We start from the raw sequence: 24,055 nt of genomic DNA, 5'->3' as shown, positions 1-24,055 counted from the left end.
TTGTAGTGTAGGTGTCTCTTAATGTAAAAGAGTTCGCTTTGAGCTTCTTCGTCACTGACTTTTTTATATCTTTAGACAAAATTGAACTCCAGATTCAAGTTTGTGACAGCAGCAAATTTCAGACGCTGTGTTAAGCGGATGGTGAAATGGAGCTGAACTTAATATTGGCATAAAATAAGATTGACCATCGAAATCCGGAACCACAAACCGCTAAAATTCCACTTAGTCGGTGTTACATCTGTGTTATGCTGTGCTGTATATTGTTAGTTAAGAGAGGCAGAAGACCTTTAGGTGAGGTGCAGAGCGCTTGGGCTAACAACCCTATTTCAACTGGTAATACTACAAATTTAAAAAAGCGTATAATTTGGTACAGTATTTAAACGCCGCAATTTCACGAGAACACCGTGTATTTGGTTCAAGATAGCACAACACTCAAGAACAGCTGCAAGAGATTGTATCCGTCATCATCGGCTTATCTTGTCCCCTTAATCCTCGATAACAGCGGATAGAAATGATTACCAGCTGTGATGCCATTTCCTGATTTTTTTTATTGTTGCTATTATTGTACATGGAACTTATTTCTCAGCTTTCTTACCAAACAGACACACTCCTTTAATGGTACTTTCTTCAGGTTCAATTTTAATCAACGTAATAAATTTGTTATTTTGTTTGCTACTTTTGTGAATGTGTTTCGGCTGTGTAATTTTAGTGAATTTTACTGTGAAACGTTATTATTTCGCAGTTTTTTTTTTATTATCTAATATGTAAAAATACATTCTCTATTGCCCTCGAGTTTTATAAAACTGTATTTACTTGTTCTACTTCTAATAAATACACTCTGAGATTTTACGATAATTTATTATACACAAGGTATGTATTGTTGATTAAATAAATGACAAATTTCGTAATTCAATCCAGTTACTCTCTCGATATCAGTCAGAAATATAACTTTAATTACTTACTTTTTTGTTGTAAAATAAAGGGTGTGTAAAATAATTTAAAATGCCTTAATATTTATGTTTAAACCATAGCAGATGACATCTATTAACTTTGCACAGTTGTATATGAATGTCTTAATTATTTTTCTTTTAACAACTATCATTTGCCTACATTGAAGGGGCGGTGAAGAATATCGTGAAAATTTAAATGCAAACCTAGGCCAATATGCATATCATTTTCAAGGTCTTTATAAGAATCTAACACCGCAAATCATACTTCGTCAGCGTCATTACAAAAAATATTGATATTGAACCTTTAAACGGCCGTTATGTTGTATAGAAGGAGTCACTAGCAGAAAATAGAGCACTTTGAGAACGTAGATTAACAATAAAACACTTAGAGTCAGAACCATTCGAATTCCTTTAAAATTGACAAAAGTGACTACCATAGTGTAAGACCTCACCTGATATAAAATATAATTATTCATTTTATATATACAAACACACACACACACACACACACACACACACACACACACACACACACACACACACACACACATATATATATATATATATATATATATATATATATATATATATATACATATACATACATACATACACATACACATACATATACATATATATATATATATACATATACTGTGTGTGTGTGTGTGTGTGTGTGTGTGTGTGTGTGTGTGTGTGTGTGTGTGTGTGTGTGTGTGTGTGTGTGTGTGTGTGTGTGTGTGTGTGTGTGTGTGTGTGTGTGTGTGTGTGTGTGTGTGTGTGTGTGTGTGTGTGTGTGTGTGTGTGTGTGTGTGTGTGTGTGTGTGTGTGTGTGTGTGTGTGTGTGTGTGTGTGTGTGTGTGTGTGTGTGTGTGTGTACAATTTTTATTCATGTTCTATATTTAAAAGTGGTAGCTATTACGTGTACGATGTTAGCACATGTCTCTACGCTTTCAAGATAGATAATTGAAGTTTGTCGTTTCGGCTGTTATGTTTATATTTTCATTATTCTAGTTAAAGACATGCATCAAATAGATGTGTCCTTGTTTTTATACTTACCTCTTCTGATTGTTGTTTTCATTAAACTAATATCCAGAAGAAATTTAGCGTTATCTCATTCTCGTCACTATTTATAAATTTACTGTGTGCGATTAAATCTCCGTTAATATAACTGAAAGATTTAATTTATTACATTACACATTATTACTACACATATTCAAACAAAGATTAATTACATTTATAATTATCTTTATAAAGTTTACTGTTATGACTAAACACGACACCCGGACAATTTTTGCGCCTTCAAATACGTAGAAGCTTCTAATGGTTTGCATTGCGTTACAGTAAGTATTACAATGTGACAGGCGTTTATTAAAATAATAATACATACTCTGTGATTATTATGCAGGCACTCGGCTCTTATAGTAATTATTAGAAATGTATTTTAAAACAACTCTAAAGTGTAAATACATTAGGATATTTTCTAATCTTGATTTTGATTTTAAGAATAAAAAGATTGTTTTTATTACAATGTAATTATTTATTTAGGTTAATTTTAATGGTAGCTGTAATTTTGCGTACGTATGTATATTAAATGTTTCTCTTATTTTAGTTTCATTCAAATATATGTAAAAATTAATATTGCTTTTTGCTTAAAATGACTTAAAATTTTCATTAAAATGTGCATAGTTGTCCTCAGACTAGGTATAACTAAAAAATCACTATACAATTACTTAAATACTTAATAACTGTGACTGGAATAATTAGGAAAAAAACTATTAAAGATGGATTTAAAAACTAATTTATTCTTTTAATAAGATTGAAGCTGAGTGTATTATTGTTCTCTAAACGTACTATATAAATATTAATATTAGATAAAACAAAAATATATTGCGTAAAAATTATTAGTGGCGTTTTAGTTATTTGAGTTTATGATGCTTATATTATCATGTTTAATTTGACATGATTGTCTAAACAATTTATTGGCAGAACTAAGTTAATGCTGTCAGTCAGTAATGGTGTATAAACAACAAGAGCTTGGAAATAACCAACCATTAGACTGGGGTGGGAATGTTAGCCGGAACGGTAACCATTGCTTATGTTCGTCCTGGGGCCACTTTTATTGCTTAGATCCTTCCTTAGATCTCTTCTTGCTACTGCGGGAACTGTCTGGGACTGTCCTGAGGTGAATTCTCTGTGATTACTGTGAAAGCTGAGACATTTACTACTGTAAGGTTGGTATTGTGTGTTGTGTAGGTTACACTATCTAGCGTGTTAATATAAAATTTTCTCTTAAGGGGGTTTTGCAACGCCTATACCATTTTTAATTGATAGCACTAAATGTTTATAAGAGTAACTGTGGTAAAACTACCTGCTGTTTTCTCCCAAACAAACCTTCAGGCAATTCCTATGGCCATATTTTATCGTAGAGATATGGGAGGTGTCTCATTTTATAGATATAGTCAATACGCATTCAAACGGTGTTTCATTGTTTACCCGTATATTTTATAAATATTTGAACTAGGCTGTTAAATAATTATTTTTATGAAAAGATTGCTTGGAAAGTTCCTTGCTTCATATATTAGGATTCATTTTTACTGGTTGAATACTCAAGTAATATTTCCTAAATGTTCAGGTTTATACTATGTATTTTAAAATAATTCTTTAATGTTTATTAATAGTTTTTTTCCTGTTTTCTACATTGATGGTATTTAGTTTGATAAATAATGTTAACTATAAAAGAACTGACTATTCGTATACTAATAAAACCCTGTGGTTCAGTTTTAATTATTAGTGTTCGTTTTTTTTTTTCATTAAGTGCATGTTTTAGAGTTAGTGAAGTTGACACACAACATGGTGATTGTGATTCCTGACATAGGTGTGTCACAACATTCTGGTATTATTTGTTTATATTAACCTAGTTTGTGATTATGTGTCAGGTTAGAGTTATTTACCTGAAGAAGAGATCAGATTGTAGGTCTCGAAACGTAGTGTTACTGATTTTTTTGCATCCTTGAACGATGGCAAATATCCGGAAAAATCTTGTTTTCTTCACAATCCTTCCATCGTCAGAAACAAACTTCAAATAAAGGTGTTACGTATTTCAACCGCTATTCACCAGACGCCTGCAAACTTGGTGATACTCCCTAGCGTACGACCTGTATAGGGAGTAGTACCATATTTTAGAAGGCTCTAAAGCTACAATAAAACAATTTTGAAAGGCCCCAATATCAAATGTTGACGTTATGCTTCCTTCCGTTGTAATCATTAAATGTCCTCATTACTCATAATATGGTCATTATATGTATCGAATCTGTAAATTGACCAGCCTTATACAGTGTAATGTTTATGGTACTAAACATTACTTTTGGGAATATCTTATTTATGTCACATATATTAATTAGTGAAAAAATGTTAAATATTTCTTTAATTTGTAAGATGAAAACGTCTTTAATATCTTAAGGACGCAATGCGTTGGTTGGTGACATTAGGTTAAGATATTTTTCGTCTTGTGAGTCAATAACACGAATTTGAATTTGATCTTTAACTGATCTTGATCAGTAAATTTGGTTCTGGTTTTTATATAAAAACCAATAAACTCACGCAAATTCCCGTGTCTGCCACTTTTATTTATGTATTTAATTACTTTCAAATTCTTAAATATTTTTACAGATAATTCATTATACACTATTGCCGACATAATAATAATAACGTACTCATTACTCATAATCATTGTATGCATCACATATTTCAATTGATGAGCCTTATAAAGTTAAATGTCTCTGTTACAAAACAATAATTTATTAATAATGTTTTTGGGGAAACTGATATAATTAGGGGTATAATTTCTTCGCTATATCTTGGCTGGAATTGTTGAAACCAGACAAAAGATTTTCTTGAAACTTTGAGGATTAAGTACGTTGAAGCGGCCACGAAATAATCCGTTCCGGTTTCAATAATACATGAATGAACTTAGGTAGAAGTACTGGACTTCTTATATATTTGTCAATAAGGGTGGTATCTATTGGCCCGTAGTTAGTAGTATTTCTTCGGTTACCTTTCTCATGTATTGGAATCATAAACCCCTTCTTATTTTACATATTTTTTTTAAGTTTATAAGTCACATTATGGCAATCCCGTTTAAGAGTTTAAATCGCCATATTTGGCAGTTGGAGTCAAGTAAATTTACTAATTTAACCTAATGCAATTATACAAATTGCACGTTGTATATGAAAAAGCTGTTATTTTTGTCCTCATATTTTGTATCTGAAATTACTTATTTAGTATAAATAAATTTATAAAATAGGTGTTTACTGCATTCAATAAAAAGATGTTTGCATTAATGTGTGAATTGTGAATAAAAGTTAGCAAATGTGTTTAAAATCTTAAAACATTATTAGATAATTATCAACATCCGTTCCCTTTGAAAATTCTGTTGCTACTTTATCTATAGTCTAATCAGATATTTTATCTTATACAGGGTTTACTTATCACAGTAAATTAGTCCTAGTGGAGGTTACAATATTAATTTGTTCTTGAGATGAAGAAGTTTCTTACATTTTTTTTTTCAAGACGCTGTTGCGCAGGGGACAGCAATAAAAGTTCCCTTCGTTTATAAGTTTGCTGCTCTCACTACTTAAGAAGTATTTGATAACAACTTCTCGAGTGGCAATATCAATTTAGACCGGGGCAAGGTTGTTACTCCAGTTTAAAATAATTTCTACATAAACTTTGATATCGCTTCTTAACTTCCAGCTCTATCTCATCTACCTTACCGACGAACCCTTATCTGGAGAGAGATTAAATTGTCTGAAAATAGTAATCAGGGCTTCAAATCAAGCAGTACGGATGTACTATGTTTTGTAACTGCTATGCTAAAAAGGTTTTTATTTATCTCAGTAGATTCACTTGAAATTAAACATTCTTTATTTACCTAGAAATTTAGAAAAAAACGTGATTCTATCTTACATCTACCTACATTATCTCACTTGTTGACTCGACTATTTCAAATAAATTATAAAGAAATGGCTATGTGTATATTGAGTTTAGAACCAGTTCACCTTTCAGAGCAGCGTCTGGAATCTGACGCTGATGTCTGATTTAATTCCTAGAATCTGGAGCTCAAAACGGTAAAACAAAGTAAAAAATACCTTATTATGCCAGATAAAGTTAGGGCTAAGAAGAGCTCTCTAACACTTAACCTAACAAAATGTTCATTGCATCGCTCGACATCAGAGACACCAAACAAAACACTACATAATGTAATCTATGTGAGTTCCCTTCGAGTGTATTCGTTTCCGATGTTTTATCTCTTCAGACAAACATGACTCCTGATTCCAGAAATTAAATCTGTGACAGCGTCAGAATACTAGAATACACTAACAGGAATGTGAACTGAAGGTAAACTCAACATTCACATTGAACCAACTATTACCACCATATCTACGTTACGTATAGAAAATACTATAGTTTTGTTGTTTGCATTAAAAGCTATTCTACTAAAACAAATTAGAAAACACGTCATAGTAACTGAAATTTATAAAACTTACAACGATAAAAGTAACACAACACGATAATTTATAATGGTCAAAAGCTGTTACATGACCAAAAGACGTGCAGTCTCGGAGCTGCGTGTGCTCTCTGTTACTAATACGGAAGTGCCCACGTGACTTCCCTAATATATACTATAAACTGTAAATTAATGACAAGGAACAGACAGATCACGTGCACGCGTCCGAGTCAGGAACGTTCTCACGCGTGCGGTTGCGAGTTCAGCTGACCGTTGCAAGTCCTTACAGTTATCTTTACAGTGATAAAAGGTTTTATTAGGATAGTTTCACTGTTTCAACAGGAATCTTATCGTTAGTAGTCGTTAAAACAATGTATGTTAATGTTAGAATCTGTTTTGGATTTCAATAAACTTATAGACAAAATGTTTTAGCCATTTCTAGCGACTTGTTCTGTCTGTGAATCCGGTTACGATGTTACTGTCGGATTTATTGGAAAATTATACTTAGCTGGATACTCGGAAATTCTATCCAAATTCATTTTACTCTCATTTGGAACACAATACACCTTGGACATGCCTTTCCCAAGATACAAATTTTGGACCTGAGTGTGGCCTATATTTTGTCCTTTGTCATACAAATTGTCATACACAGAGTGAAGATTTCTGAAATGAAGGAAACAATACACATTATCCAGACTGCCATTCCATTCTTACCCTAAATAATATTTTAGAAATAATAAGTTGTCACAAAAAATATGTAATTTTATGACCGTTAAAGATTTTAAAATAGGTAGACGTGAATTTAGATTGACTATACTGCAGTATAATTTGTAACAAGCCTTTAGCTTAGATGTCACGAGATTAAAATAATTTTCCTTGTAATTTATAAGATATGTAGTGATTATTTCGCTTATGCCCAAATTGTACTTAGTATCTAAGAGCTAAATCATATTCATCATTGATAAAATAGAACGGGACTATCTGCCAAGTTGAATACCTCGTTCCAACCTTGTCCTCTAGGAGCTCGTGGTGTTTTTGTAAGCTCTAACTTCTAGAAGTTTTCTGGATATGTTAGCCTCTCCCTCTGACCTCTAGAAGCTCTTAGTATTTTAAGAACCAAATTTTGTAAACTTTAACCTCTAGAAGTGTTATGGAAATAGTAGCCTCTCCCTCTGACCTCTAGGAGCTCTTGATGTTTTAAGCACTTAGTTTTTGTAAGCTCTAACTTCTAGAAGTTTTATGGATATGGTAGCCTCTACCTCTGATCTCTAAGAGCTCTTGATGTTTTAAGCACTTAGTTTTTGTAAGCTCTAACTTCTAGAAGTTTTCTGGATATATGGTAGCCTCTCCCTCTAAGAGCTCCAAAAATCTGGAAGCTCTTACCTTCAGAAATTCGCGGTCTCTTGGAGTTTCCCATTTTTACGAATCACTAACACCTGGGAGCTCGTAGTCTGGACACTTATCACATTACAAAACAGCTTCAAAAATAAAATTACGATATCACTGGCCGAATATGTACCGTGATATCCTCCAATATACAAAAACTTGTGAAGAATGTCAACTACGTAGGCCAAAAACGAACAAAAATTACGACCTACTACAACCTATTGCACCCTCCATAAAACCCTTTGACAGAATAACAATAGACTTTGTAGGTAATATTACACAAAGTAATGGTTACAAATATATCCTAGTTGCAACCGATGCCTGCACTAGAATGGCATTTGCAACCCCTTGTAGAAATGCAGATGCGAACACGGTAGCGCAAAAATTATTAAATCTATTCTGCACATTTGGATTTCCTAGAATTATTAATCATGACAGAGGAACACACTTTATGAATTCTGTAATTTCACAGTTACTAAATGCACTCGGGATTGAACAAAGGCCAGGCGCTGCTTATATGTCACAAGTACAAGGTGCGGTTGAAAAATACAACCACACGCTAATAAAGGCAATATCTCATTACGTTGTGGAAAAACCCCAAACTTGGTCAAAATATGGACAAATAAGTTACATTTGCTTACAACACGTCTGTAAACATTTCAACAGGCTACACACCAAACTACCTCATGTTTGGTTACGAAGCTAACTTACCATCTGATTGTATATATTTACAGGTTAATCCCGAAAAAATGGTGTTGGAAAATATAGAAATTTTAGAGCAAATACGCAATGATATGCCGAAAATCATGAAAAAAGCCCAGGAAGCGCAAAAGAAATACTTTGACCGTGAAAAAACTCATTTGGATTTAAACCCCGGCGATGAAGTCTTGGTCCATTTCCCGAAAGACCACACAAAAAAATATAGTAAATTTCAAACACCATTTAGAGGTCCTTTCGTTGTCAAGAAACAAATTAACGAAGTGACATATGTAGTAGAAATTTACCACAGGGGAAGGTTAACAGAACAACCAATACATGTTGCTAGAATGAAATTATTCTATAAGAGAATATAAAACAAATATGAAGGGACTTGAGCAATAATAAAAATATTCAAGAATAAAATATACAATATTTCTCATGAACATCACTGTGCACTCACTGCCTTGTAGTAATATTTGAAGAGAGTGAAAAGTATCTTCGCAATACTTTCATAATATATGAGGGTAAAAAGCTAATACATAGTCACGCAAGAATCGCTTTAAAGAATAGGTATTATACTCCAGGAGTTGAGAGACCGGTTAACTTGATTACGGTTTGAATGATTCATTATAACGTTATATAACCTTGAGAGTCACTGAAGTAAGTCTAACAGAAATAAAAATGTATATTAAAATCTCGATGTTGTGTCGGAAAACGATAGAGAATAAAGACATAAAAGATTTACAAAACTAAAACGCCTGACTTTGTATTTTAATGTGAAGTTTAGTGTAATTTAGTGATTAAGTGATAGGTTAGACGTACCAAAGATATTGGTATAGGTAATCCCAAAACACAGGACACTAACACAGCACACACGACACGACACGAGGCTCTGTCTGTAACCCACGGTAACCGTACTTAGACTGGCTAGTAAGACTTGACCGTGACTCTGGTATGTCTCCCAGGCAGATAAGATTTTCTGCTAACTCAACTAACTTCGCACGCTATACTACACCGACTGTGTTGTGACTATGACTAGGGGGCATTGCCTTGTACCAGCGGTCTGGGTCGCCAAGGGCCCTGGTGGTTCAGACAGCTTAGTATGCAGGTAATGTTTCCCACGTACTCGTTTACTACAATAACAAAGCGTACTCTAACTTGACACAACCTACATATTATACTTACCTGAGCGATACGTGTATATATAGCCTAGTAATAAAGAATATAAAATATGATAAAGTGTACTACATATATCATATTTATTTAAGTTAGTAGATAACAGTGTTAACATAATATACCCTACAAGGACTCAATTTTCCTGAGATGCATCTCAAAGAAAGAGACATAGATGTTCTATATTATATAATCCTAGGATAAACAAATACTTCAATATATGACATGTAAATGACTTAAATGACATGTTTAAATATTACATATCTAATATACCATTGAAGGAAAGTAACATATATCTAAATAGCATGTATTAGCACGGCAATATTGCTCATAAACAAACTATACAGCCTTCATTTGGCAACATATATTATGATCATAATAATGACTATGGACAATAAGCACAAAGAAGGGACATTACATATTCCTCAGAAACAAAAGTGCGTAGTATCGTTTGGTAATATAATAAATTAACATAATATCGAACCTTATTTAAGAACACTAGAGATTAAAGATGCTTAGTAAACATTATTACATAGAGCTTGGGAAATACGACACACCATCGAGAGGTCATTAAAAGATTTCTGTAAATACAAACCTTAGGCATAAATATGTATTAATTATAAAATATTAACCTAAAATGTATATGTAACCTGTAGATATTAAGTTTTAGAATTATGACACCAGAAAAACCAACTAAAACCTGATAAATCAGTCTACAGCACATAACCCGTCCCGACCACCCACGAGACAGATGAAGTCCTTACAGCACTTCCTACTACTACTACTGACAGAACTTGCCATGCCTCTTTTGACCACCTTTGCCAGCACATCAACCCACAACACAGGAGAACCCAATAAGCCTCTAGTACAAGTCTTCACAGGAGCGTACTTTACTCCAATGCCTCAGACACTAACTACCTTATACCAGTTCCATCCCTATCATATACAAAATTCCTTTCAACACACAGCAAAATTTACGTAAAAACGAACCCTCTCTAAATTTCTGCCCTATAAACCTCAACAACTTCCAAACCTATTGCAAGATACAGAACAACCTTTCCACATTACAAACCCTCATACATCAACAAATGGTAGCAGAACACCTCCCATTCATCCAAAGACAGCAACCAGATAGAAACAGAAGATCGCTCACGTTCGTCGGAGATTTCTTCGAATGGTGTTGTGACATTGCGACAGAACACCAAATACATGACTTGGCAGACAACAAGGAAGATGTCTACACAGCATTTCTCAACACAACAACACTACCTACTCTCCGAGCTACCTGCGCATTCACCTACTTCGTTCACAATCCACAAAGACAACACCACTTCCAGCTAAATCACGACGACAAAAACATAGTAAACAACACGGAACTCATTTTGTACATTTTATTAGCCTGGACTTCTATAATAACACTACTTCTTTTTATAGCCCTCTACTTCATCCACATTAACAACATCAAAATAAAATTTCTGAACCCTACAGTACATGAACGTGACTACCCAATGGATAACCTCAATTAGACAATAAGTACGATTCGTAGGTAGAATCGTCATTAAGCCAGGGGAATGTAAGACATATGTAATTATTAGTAAAATAAAATTCATAGAATCGATGTACAGATAGTTGCTGGTAAGGAAGTTTTGTATTACAATTCGAGACAAACATCCTCCGGATGTAAGTGGATACGCACATCCGCCCAGACGCCGATGGTGAACAAACAGGAAATGCTTGCTTAAGCAGCGGAAATGCTTATATATAAAAAAAACCGTGCGACGATGTAAGGGGCAGCCATGCTGATATGAAAAATTGGTACTCACCAATTATGATGGAGAGATTTGGCATAGGCGTGGCCATTGGAGAGCTGGCGGGAGAAGAACATCAAAAACTGAAGAACAAGGAAGAGAGGGAGAGGTGAAGGACGGGAAGTCGAAAAGCGAGGTTCGGGAGTGCTAGTGTTGGTGTTCGTGTACGGAAAAATATCTCTAGGCGTAATAAGTGTGAAGTGGAATAAAATGTAATATAGTAATTTTAAGAACTTAGTATATATTAGGGTTCATTAATCATTTTCAATTCCATATCTATTTAAATGTTCTCAATTTCGAAAATGTAAATTCATGTAAATGTTTAGCTATTTAAAAGACAGTTTTTCACGGTAGTCCATGAACTCATAATTATTGCAACACTACAAAATTACTAGTAAATGTTATAATGAATTAAATTCAAAATAAATTGTAATGAGTAATTTAATATTAAATATGTCTTCAAAGTATTAAGGTATTAAAGTTTGTGCTTAATATATCGGTTGACCCAATCAATTGTAAATTAAAGTTTTTAATCAATTTTATGAGATGTTGTCACAAAATAAAATATGTGTTGGTTCATTTGAGGGTATTGTACTGCCAATCTAAACTATTATTAAATCCTCTCACAGCAACCCTTGCTCATAATATGTCACAACCTTAATCTTAAACAAAACTAAACTTAAAAACCTTACAACATTGATTTAGAGTGAAAAGAGTGAACCCTTATTGTTTACTTCAAAGCTATATTAAAACATTTTTTTTTATTAGAACAAATGTTTTATTCGTATAGATAGATACTCGATATTTAAGGGACATGTTCGAGATAAATAGATTTTACTTCTATTTATAAAATAAATTCAAGATTAAGTATTAGTTTTTATTGAACACGTTTTGAACTTGATATATATATTTCATCTAGAACTAAATTAGAGAAAGCATTAATTGTTTTATACACAGAAATTATTATTGAAAATTGTATAGATAAATAAATATTACATATATAAATTCAAGTATCTTTGGATGTTTTACAGTTCAATATTAGACAGCCAAAAATCGAGACCCCGTTCACAATAATCATGTTAAAGACAGATCTTATTACCTTAGTTTCTAATAATCATTATTTTAAAAATATTTTGTTAAGTGCATGACAAAAATAACCTTGCTATCAAAAGACCTAACACAGTAAAAAATTTTAAAATATTGGTTTTTGTGAGTTTTCAATATGGTGATCACATCCATCAACGAAGTTCATTATTAATATTATTCAAAAATGATGTATTGACATTGTTTTTATTACGGTGAACTGTAAGACAGGGCCTCATTGCCCTTAATTTTCCCTTGTGTATAGTATAATAACAAAATAATTTCAATTTGTGATTTTTTTGACATTACTATTCAATGCTATATAGTAAATGAAAGTAATGGTAGATGTAAAATGAACTTTATTATTAGTACTCAAAAAATTACTTTAAGAAAATTAAATATTTTGAATGACTTACTCAGTTTTACTCCTATCCCTTTCTTGTAATCCATTTCACTTTCCAATTAGTGCATCCTCTGAAATCTGGCACTATAACAGACATACTGCAACCTGCCTCCTAGCATCTGCGGTTTGCGTCCGTCTGGTGAGATCCACCGCTTTCATTTCCAACGTCGGATACTAAGACGTTGGAAAAAACTCTTTCATTTTTCGACGTCACACCTACACTAAAAAAGAGCTTAGTCATGTTTACCTGAAAGCCACCCAGTGAGGTCTAAATTAAGAGGTGTTTTCTCATCAATTGCATTGCGATGTTTCATTTGCGATGCCAATGCTGGTGACTGTTGTACACTCTGAAGAGTTAATCGTGGCCCCTGGAGTGTTTTACAGATCCTCGCCGAACAAATCGGCCGTTGTGGCTGACAGGACTTAAATTTGGTGGGTAAGGTGATATCGATGGTTTGAAAATTAGGTAATGTGGGAAACGATGAATTAATTAACGTTAATGAATTATTCAATAACATCCAACATTCAGGGATAAGAATGTGGATGAAAAGCGAGAAAAAAATAAATATGTTCAATATGTATTAGCAGAACATACTTAGGTACTGATGAACACTTAGTATTTCAATGTTAATATATTTATAGTTAATCCTAGACTAGAGACGCCAAATATTTACTTTTTTTACAAAACAATATTTCGATCAGAACTCGAATGCAAACCAATATTTCATATTTTAGAACTTTATGACATTCTTACTCAATGAAAACGATAACTTCATCAATAGTCTAAGAAATGTACGAAGCATATTCGTATTGAACGGCATACTCAAAATGAATACATCAATTGTGCCAACAATATTGTTGCAAATGAATGACAAATTAGACGTTATTATTTGTGGTAGGACATAGAAATAGACGAGGTTAAAAGTCAATCATTAAAGAATAATAATTTACTTTCGCCACGATCAATATTGAATTAGCTAAAAGGATAAATTTAGATAATTTGTCTTTTAGCACCTCTGCATAACGCTCATACAAATATTTCTATAGTAAAGTAACATAATAAAATATGTAATGTAATGTATTCATAGCGTTTCTCAAAACCCGAGTAATTGAAATTGATTGATAAAATATTCAAATACAATTTATAGATTCCTGTTGCCAAAACAAACCCTGTTTTGTATCAACGCTTGGTGACTGGCATGGCAAGCGTCAGTGTGAATGTTAGTAACCAGTGAATAGTTACGAGATGGAATATAAAATGTCACCTTTGTCTAAAGAAGTGCTTATTTTTAGTCAAATATTTGGTGGTTTCCCTTTGACATCCCTGGGAAACAAGAAACTTAAATTTTCACTTCCGGTTTTCTGGTGGGGCCTACTCTTAACTGCACTTCATACACTGACAACGGAGATAGGACTGTACGTGGACTACAGGAAGAAACTTGCTGGTGTGCCTTTACGAATGTTTGATAACATTTCAATGATTGTTGTAGTTCTGGACTTAGTCTCTCTTAACTTGGTGTCTGTTGCTATATTCATCAGCTGTTCCAGGAAACACGAACAGTTTATCAATATTCTTGATATCCTGGAGAAGGTGGATCAAAAACTTCAGAAAAACGTACCGGAAGTGAACGCCAAAGCGAAAGTGTTGCTTGTCTCGATCGTCATCACAATTTTAATTACGGGTATTGGTGTGTTGGATTTCCAAAGATCTGTGTACGTAGGCAATAAAGATTACATTTCGTCAATTTGCTACATTCCCCCGCTGATCATGCTTTTTTCTCAAGCATCTTTGTTCCTCCACTTCACTCAAGTTACTCAGAGTATAGCCACGAGGTTTGGTATTATCAAAGCCAGGGTCAAAGAGGAAGTGTTAAGAAACAGACGGGAACGACCAATGAACACTAATTATATCAGGATCGCTAATGTCCCCCACAACAACAAAGGGCTCTACACCATCCACGAGGTTGAGTCACTCATGAGCGCCTTCTGGATGCTATGCGACGCTGTTCATCAGGCTAACAGCTTCTACGGAGATCAGCTGCTGAGTGTCTTCTTTACCTCGCTTGTCCATATCACGATCAGTATTTACTACTTAATCGGTAGCGTAATACTAAGACAGTCAACCGCTATCACTGTGTTAGGAGGGTTGGCTCTCGCCCACATTGCTCATCTGGTTCTGTTAGTGCGGCCGAGCACACTGGTGGCTGAACTGGCCGACGGCATGGCACCTATGATTTGCAAGTTGATCAACACGAGTTTGGACCCAATTCTGGTGGAACGCCTTGAAGAGCTTTTGTTGCAGTTAGGGAAACGTAAATCAAGATTTTCTGCACTTGGATTTTTCCAACTTCAAAACTCCACCGTAATCAAGATGGCTGGTGCAGTGACCACCTATTTGGTGGTATTAGTCCAGTTTCAAATAGAAATAGTTCCACCTGAATTCTTTAAGTCAGTTACCTAAACGTGTATGTTACAGTAGAACACTAGTAGTTGACATGTAAATCAGTTTGTGATAAATAAATAAATATCTAAGTTAATAAGCAATCTATTGTTGCGAGTTTTTAAATTATGTAATTTATTCGAATCAACTATTTTCGATTTAATTTTTACTTTTGTTTGTTGTTGTTTCGGTTGCATTTTAGAAAAAAATATCAAATGTGATTTGAGGTTTCCTCCACTTCCGTTTAAGATTATCGTTAAAAAAAATATAATAACAAGTAATTTTAATGTGTTAATTTTTTACACAGTGTCATTGGTGAACGCTTAGTTCATTATGAAGCATATGTGCAGTCAAACCAAACTTTCAATAAATCAGTTATTTTTTTGTATTATTTTACCATTTAAAGTATAACAGTGATTTTTTTTGGATTTTTGGATCGATAACAGTGAACAAAATGTTACTCTTGTCACATTCTTGTATTATCAGTACTTTTTTTTAATATTTCACGTCAAAAACAATTTTCATGTACTATTTTAAGAAACCCCCCATTATTAAATTTTATTTTGCAAACTGTGCCAAACTTTCTTAATGATAGACCTGTCAACATAAAGAGTTTTCCAATGTTTTGATTATACTTGTTTTTTGTTTATTACTTTTTAAAATAGTATATCTTAAATACAAAAATGCTGACAGACAAATTATAAACTCGTATTTCATAGACTATCCCAAGAAACAACATCTTTTGAGTTATGTTACACTTTTTATATTGTAAAGATACCTTCTGCCAGTCTCTTGAATTGAAAGAAATATAAACCGATTAATTATTTAGTTTGTGGTATTTTTAATACTTCAAAGTTGTAGTGCCCAAATTGTAAATATTTACATATTATTTAGGGATTTAACAGACACAAATAATTCTTAAAACCCATCAATGGATATAATTCCGAGTTTAAATACCCGGTTCCCATTTTAACTCAGCAGATAAAACATTGTGAATAATGGAATTAATAACGAATAAGTATTGACTTTTCAAAAACATTAAAAATCACATAAAGTTATGTGTTACTTCGTAATCATTTAAAAACCTTCATATCTTCATATTACTTAATGCATAAGAATTTTATACGAATTACAAAATAAACCTTGTAAAAAACATCGTAGTGTGTTGTAAGCTTCACATAAGTATGTTATACTAAAGTTACAAAACTGTCTCTGTACATTTTACAACGATGCTCCGGGACGGAAATCACGAATCACATCCTGCAGGAAATTCGTCTGGAATCTTAAATCGAACTTCATGAGCCTTAACTCTATGTTAGCACTAGGTTCCCTGAAGCCTATTTGTACAAAATTCCACCGATTTAATTTATTTTATCTCATTCATTAAAATCATTTCCAAATGCTCTATGTCTGCAATGAACCGGCATCTGGAGATCTGACGTATAAAGTAGAGCTTATATTTGGTGAATGTATTACAAATGTGCGGTAGCAATAAACATTAACTGCAATTAACATTACTGAATAACAGCACTAACAGTATCAGACAAAAATTATAACAACAAAGATAATTATAGTTATCTAAAACTTATAAAAGGCCAATCTCTGTACAAATTATCCCACGAGTTCCGAACATGTACACGTGCATGTCACACCGTATAGAGTACATTGAAGGAATAACATGAGGTTAATCTTAATATCGAGGTTAAGCACTTTAGACGATTTTCAACCTGTTGTGTTGATTGGAGATAATTTTAGCGATAGTCTTCCTTATAGGTGGCAACACAGACCAAATCGATTGTCGAATTCAGACGCAGCCTACTGTTTGTTGTAAGACCATTTGCGGATTCGTAGTTTGTGTTATTTTTATGTCATACTCTAAAGCACTGGAAAACACAGGGTTGTTATTATATTATGACCTATATTGTTATTAAGATTCACGATGTGAGGTTTAATGATGTTTCAACAAAGAGTTTTAGTTGAAACGTAAATGTAGTAATATGTATATAATTATGTAAATAGCCGATATACTAAGCAAGTATAATAGACAGCTTTAAAAGAAATTTAAAATAAAAACAAAAAAAGTATCGTAATGTTTTCATCATTGTCGGGAAAATGCACCCACAAACGGTTGTTTCAGTTTTGCTGCTAAAATTACACACAAATCACCATTGATTACAATAATATCGCGCATTTCATATGTATTGCTGTGTAGATAATGACTAAATATAAATGAATGGTGTGCTAAGTGCTGTGTGCTAAGTGTTGGTATGGACGTGATTACAAGAATCGGGAGTCATGCAACCTCTTGTACATATTAACAACTTGATCATCAGATAGCATATCTTACACCACAACACTTGGGACACAGGAGTCTCGCGTAACTAACAGCCTGGCGATGGGTAGGAAACTGTTAATGTTAATGTGTTGCATATAATAGCTACAAAAAGGAGGAAGTCACGCACCACACAGGCCCTTGCATATTAACTACTTGATTCATTTTCTTGTATTTCTTCAAATGTAATTCTTACGTTGATAATATTTTTATAATAACTTGCATTTATGCTTTTTGTGGAAATGATTCAAAGAAACTTAACAATTCTAATGCTTAAATTTGTCTTTGCAAACAATAAAGAAACAAAATTGTATTCTTTAAGTAAGATTTACATAGCATTCTTCAAAAGGATATGAGTGAAAAAATAATACGTATCGACTGATGTATTATATGTTTTTTTTATATATACAATATCCCTCTAGCGTTTGTATTCACCTGGGGACTCCTGTAAATTCAAGAGGATCTGATAACAAATGTCTGAGAGAGTAAGAAATATTATGAGATCACCTGACCATGACTACTTGGAAACAATTCAAAGTATAAAAAATGATTGGGGACAGATAACAGGACATAACCAAACATTTATATTGGTAAAAATATACGAGCTAGGAGTACGCCACAGCAAGTGTCGTGTAACAGGCTTCACTGAGGTTGCATGAGAAATGTCGAGTCTATAGCACATTTTATTCTCGAGATTTTTGCAGACAGGCAGATTGAATGGTAGCATACACAAGACACACAAATTTGTGTATGGTTTCGTGGTCAGTTTTACCGTATGAATTACTATACTGGCTGTGTAATGTTATATCTTTACCTGAACGTGTACTTTGGCTGCATAACTGACAAAAAAGAATACCTCTTCAACCAGATTACACTTGATTTTGTAGTGTAGGTGTCTCTGATGTAAAATAGTTCGCTTTGAGCTTCTTCGTCACTGACTTTTTTTATCTCTTTAGACAAAATTGAACTCCAGATTCAAGTTTGTGACAGCAGCAAATTTCAGACGCTGTGTTAAGCGGATGGTGAAATGGAGCTGAACTTAATATTGGCATAAAATAAGATTGACCATCGAAATCCGGAACCACAAACCGCTAAAATTCCACTTAGTCGGTGTTACATCTGTGTTACGCTGTGCTGTATATTGTTAGTTAAGAGAGGCAGAAGACCTTTAGGTGAGGTCTTGGGCTAACAACCCTATTTCAACTGGTAATACTACAAATTTAAAAAAGCGTATAATTTGGTACAGTATTTAAACGCCGCAATTTCACGAGAACACCGTGTATTTGGTTCAAGATAGCACAACACTCAAGAACAGCTGCAAGAGATTGTATCCGTCATCATCGGCTTATCTTGTCCCCTTAATCCTCGATAACAGCAGATAGAAATGATTACCAGCTGTGATGCCATTTCCTGATTTTTTTTTATTGTTGCTATTATTGTACATGGAACTTATTTCTCAGCTTTCTTACCAAACAGACACACTCCTTTAATGATACTTTCTTCAGGTTCAATTTTAATCAACGTAATAAATTTGTTATTTTGTTTGCTACTTTTGTGAATGTGTTTCGGCTATGTAATTTTGGTGAATATTACTGTGAAACGTTATTATTTCGCAGTTTTTTTTTATTATCTAATATGTAAAAATACATTCTCTATTGCCCTCGAGTTTTATAAAACTCGTATTTACTTGTTCTGCTTCTAATAAATAAATTCTGAATTTTATGATAGTTTATTATACACAAGGTATGTATTGTTGATTAAATAAATGACAAATTTGGTCATTCAATTCAGTCATATCAGTCAGAAATATAACTTTAATTACTTAATTTTTTGTTGTAAAATAAAGGGTGTGTAAAATAAATTAAAAGACCCTAATATTTATGTATAAACCATAGCAGATGAAATATATTAACTTTGCACAGTTGTATATGAATGTCTTAACTATTTTTCGCGTAATACCTATTATACAGCTACATTGAAGGGGCCGTGGAGAATGTCGTGAAAATTTAAATGCAAACCTAGGCCTATATGCATATCATTTTCAAGGTCTTTACAAGAATCTAACACCACAAATCATACTTCGTCAGCGTCATTAAAAAAAATATTGATATTGAACCTTTTTAAACGGCCGTTATGTTGTATAGAAGGAGTCACTAGCAGAAAATAGAGCACTTTGATAACGTAGGTTAACAATAAAACACTTAGAGTCAGAACCATTCGAATTCCTTTCAAATTGACAAAAGTGACTACCATAGTGTAAGACCTCACCTGATATAAAATATAATTATTCATTTTACACACACACACACACACACACACACACACACACACACACACACACACACACACACACACACACACACATATATATATATACATATACATACATACACATACATATATATATATATATATATATATATATATATATATATATATGTACATATACTGTATGTGTGTGTGTGTGTATGTGTGTGTGTACAATTTTTATTCATGTTCTATATTTAAAAGTGGTAGCCATTACGTGTACGATGTTAGCACATGTCTCTACGCTTTCAAGATAGATAATTGAAGTTTGTCCTTTCGGCTGTTATGTTTTATATTTTCATTATTCTAGTTAAAGACATGCATCAAATGGATGTGTCCTTGTTTTTATACTTACCTCTTCTGATTGTTGTTTTCATTAAACTAATATCCAGAAGAAATTTAGCGTTATCTCATTCTCGTCACTATTTATAAATTTACTGTGTGCGATTAAATCTCCGTTAATATCACTGAAAGATTTAATTTATTATATTACACAATATAATCATACATATCCCTACAAAACTTAATTACAATTATAATTATCTTTATAAAGTTTACTGTTATGACTAAACACGACACACGGACAATTTTTGCGCCTTCAAATACGTAGAAGCTTCTAATAGTTTGCATTGCGTTACAGTAAGTATTACAATGTGACAGGCGTTGTTTAAAATAATAATACATACTCTGTGATTATTATGAAGGCACTGGGCTCTTATAGCAGTTATTATAAATGTGTTTTAAAACAACTCTAAAGAGTAATTATATTAGGATATTTTCTAATCTTGATTTTGATTTTAAGAATAAAAAGATTATTTTTTATTACAATGTAATTAATTATTTAGGTTAATTTTCATGGTAATTGTAATTTTGCGTACGTATGTATATTAAATGTTTCTCTTATTTGAGTTTCATTCAAATATATGGAAAAATTGATATTGCTTTTTGCTTAAAATGACTTAAAATTTTCATTAAAATGTGCATAGTTGTCCTCAGACTAGTTATAACTATAAAACCACTTTGACTATTTAATATTTAACTGTGACTGGAATAAATAGGATAAATGGAAAATACTATTAAAGACGGATTTAAAAACTAATTTATTGTATAAATAATATTGCAGCTGAGTGTATGATTGTTTTATAAACGTACTATATGCATATTAATATTAGCTAAAATAATAGAGGCTATCTTCAGTGGTATATGAGTTTAGATGCTTATATTATTATATTTAGTTTCAAATGATTTTAAAAATGATTTATCGGCAGAACTAAGTTAATGCCGTCAGTCAGTAATGGTGTATAAAGAACAAGAGCTTGGAAATAACAAACCATTAGACTGGGGTGGGAATGTTAGCCGGAACGGTAACCATTGCTTATGTTCGTCCTGGGGCCACTTTTATTGCTTAGATCTCTTCTTGCTACTGCGGGAACTGTCTGGGACTGTCCTGAGGTGAATTCTCTGTGATTACTGTGAAAGCTGAGACTTTTACTACTGTAAGGTTGGTATTGTGTGTTGTGTAGGTTACACTATCTAGCGTGTTAATATAAAATTTCCTCTTAGGGGGGTTTTGCAACGCCTATACCATTTTTAATTGATAGCACTAAATGTTTATAAGAGTAACTGTGGTAAAACTACGTGCTGTTTTCTCCCAAACAAACCTTCAGGCAATTCCTATGGCCATATTTTATCGTAGAGATATGGGAGGTGTCTCATTTTATAGATATAGTCAATACGCATTCAAACGGTGTTTCATTGTTCACCCGTATATTTTATAAATATTTGAACTAGGCTGTTAAATAATTATTTTTATAAAGAGATTGCTTGGAAAGTTCCTTGCTTCATATATTAGGATTCATTTTAACTGGTTGAATAGTCAAGTAATATTTCCTAAATGTTCAGGTTTATACTATGTATTTTAAAATAATTCTTTAATTTTATTAATAGTTTTTTCCTGTTTTCTACATTGATGGTATTTAGTTTGATAAATAATGTTAACTATAAAAGAACTGACTATTCGTATACTAATAAAACCTTGTAGTTCAGTTTTAATTATTAGTGACCGTTTTTTTTATTAAGTGCATGTTTTAGAGTTAGTGAAGTTGACACACAACATGTTGGTTGTGACTCCTGATATAGGTGTGTCACAACATTCTGGTATTATTTGTTTATATTAACCTAGTTTGTGATTATGTGTCAGGTTAGAGTTATTTACCTGAAGAAGAGATCAGATTGTAGGTCTCGAAACGTAGTGTTACTGATTTTTTTTGCATCCCTGAACGATGGCAAATATCCGGAAAAATCTTGTTTTCTTCACAATCCTTCCATCGTCAGAAACAAACTTCAAATAAAGGTGTTACGTATTTCAACCGCTACTCACCAGACGCCTGCAAACTTGGTGATACTCCCTAGCGTACGACCTGTATATTGAGTAGTATTATATTTTAGAAGGCTCTAAAGCTACAATAAAACAATTTTGAAAGGCCCCAATATCAAATGTTAACGTTATGCTTCCTTCCGTTGTAATCATTAAATGTCCTCATTACTCATTATATGATCATTATATGTATTGAATCTGTAAATTGACCAGCCTTATACAGTGAAATGTTTATGGTACTAAACATTACTTTTGGGAATATCTTATTTATGTCACATATATTATTTAGTGAAAAAATGTTAAATATTTCTTTAATTTGTAAGATGAAAACGTCTTTAATATCTTAAGGACGCAATGCGTTGGTTGTTGACATTAGGTTAAGATATTTTTCGTCTTGTGAGTCAATAGCACGAATTTGCATTTGATCTTTAACTGATCTTGATCAGTAAATTTGGTTCTGGTTTTTATATAAAAACCAATAAACTCACGCAAATTCCCGTGTCTGCCACTTTTATGTATGTATTTAATTACTTTCAAAGGCATAAATATTTTTACAGATAATTCATTATACACTATTGCCGACATAATAATAATAACGTACTCATTACTCATAATAAATAAATAATAAATAAATAATCTTTATTTTGCCAAAAAACAAGTACAAAACAGTACATTTTCATATACAAGTACACAACACAGTTTTTACAATACCATGAGTTCAAAATATAACAATAAAAAGGTAGAATAAATTTAACACAATAACAATATAAATAAATATAAGGCAAAATAAATAGGAATCCCCTAGGCAAAGCCTGAGCTGGGATCTCCATCACTTGTTTTAAACAAAAAGAATGAAACGGCTAGCAGCGAAACGTAACACATAGTTTAAAAATTATGTATGAAAAAGAGATTGATTAAAAAACATACTGTGCCATTGAATGGAAATTATTTCTTTGTAACTTCAATGGTAAAAATCTCCTTCACCAACATACCAAGTAATTATATTTACAATTCAAAGAAATAAAAAGACACTAAAGAGATAGTGACAAATACCAGTAAGCAAACAAATAGATGTACCAAAAACACATAGGAAATTCAGGCAAGAAGTAAGTGCAAGCGATTCAAAATGTTCAAGACTCAACCTACTTTACTATTTTTAATATTTTATCGACAGCTTCTTGTTCAAAAAGCCATTTTTTCAATTTTTTCAAAAACTCTCTCTGTGTTGTGAAGTCGCCAATTTTATAACTAATTATGTTAAATAATCGTGGTGCAAAACTACTGTAAAATATTTTATGTATATTTAAATTTGATTTAGGCACACTAACGACTTGGTACCGCCTAAGATTGTAACTAGGCTGTCTTGTTATTGAAAAAGCAGAGCTTCTAATGTAAAAACATTTTTAGGACTTTAAAAATGTATAAATACCGTAGAGGAAGAATTTTCATCTCAACAAACAGTGGCCAAGTATGTTCAAACCTTGTCCTTTTCGAAATAAGTCTGATGAATCTTTTTTGAAAAATTACTATCGGATATAAGGTAGTACTGTATGTCCCACCCCAGCATGTGATACCATAGCTTATCCTG

The 24,055-nt window shown here is 32.7% G+C and overlaps 1 protein-coding gene across 1 annotated transcript; it reads left to right on the top strand.

The window, feature by feature from the left end:
• The first annotated feature begins 14,470 nt into the window (after positions 1-14,470).
• LOC124363440 (gustatory receptor for sugar taste 43a-like) lies at positions 14,471-15,472 on the top strand. Its single transcript, XM_046818690.1, has one exon. The coding sequence runs from the start codon at positions 14,471-14,473 to the stop codon at positions 15,470-15,472; it is 1,002 nt and encodes a 333-aa protein (XP_046674646.1).
• Positions 15,473-24,055: the final 8,583 nt, after the last annotated feature.

This window comes from Homalodisca vitripennis, chromosome 5, assembly GCF_021130785.1.
Source record: "Homalodisca vitripennis isolate AUS2020 chromosome 5, UT_GWSS_2.1, whole genome shotgun sequence".
Classification (NCBI taxonomy): Eukaryota; Metazoa; Arthropoda; class Insecta; order Hemiptera; family Cicadellidae; genus Homalodisca; species Homalodisca vitripennis.
The sequence above is the reverse complement of the archived record's forward strand: the minus strand, read 5'-3'. Positions and strand labels throughout refer to the sequence as shown.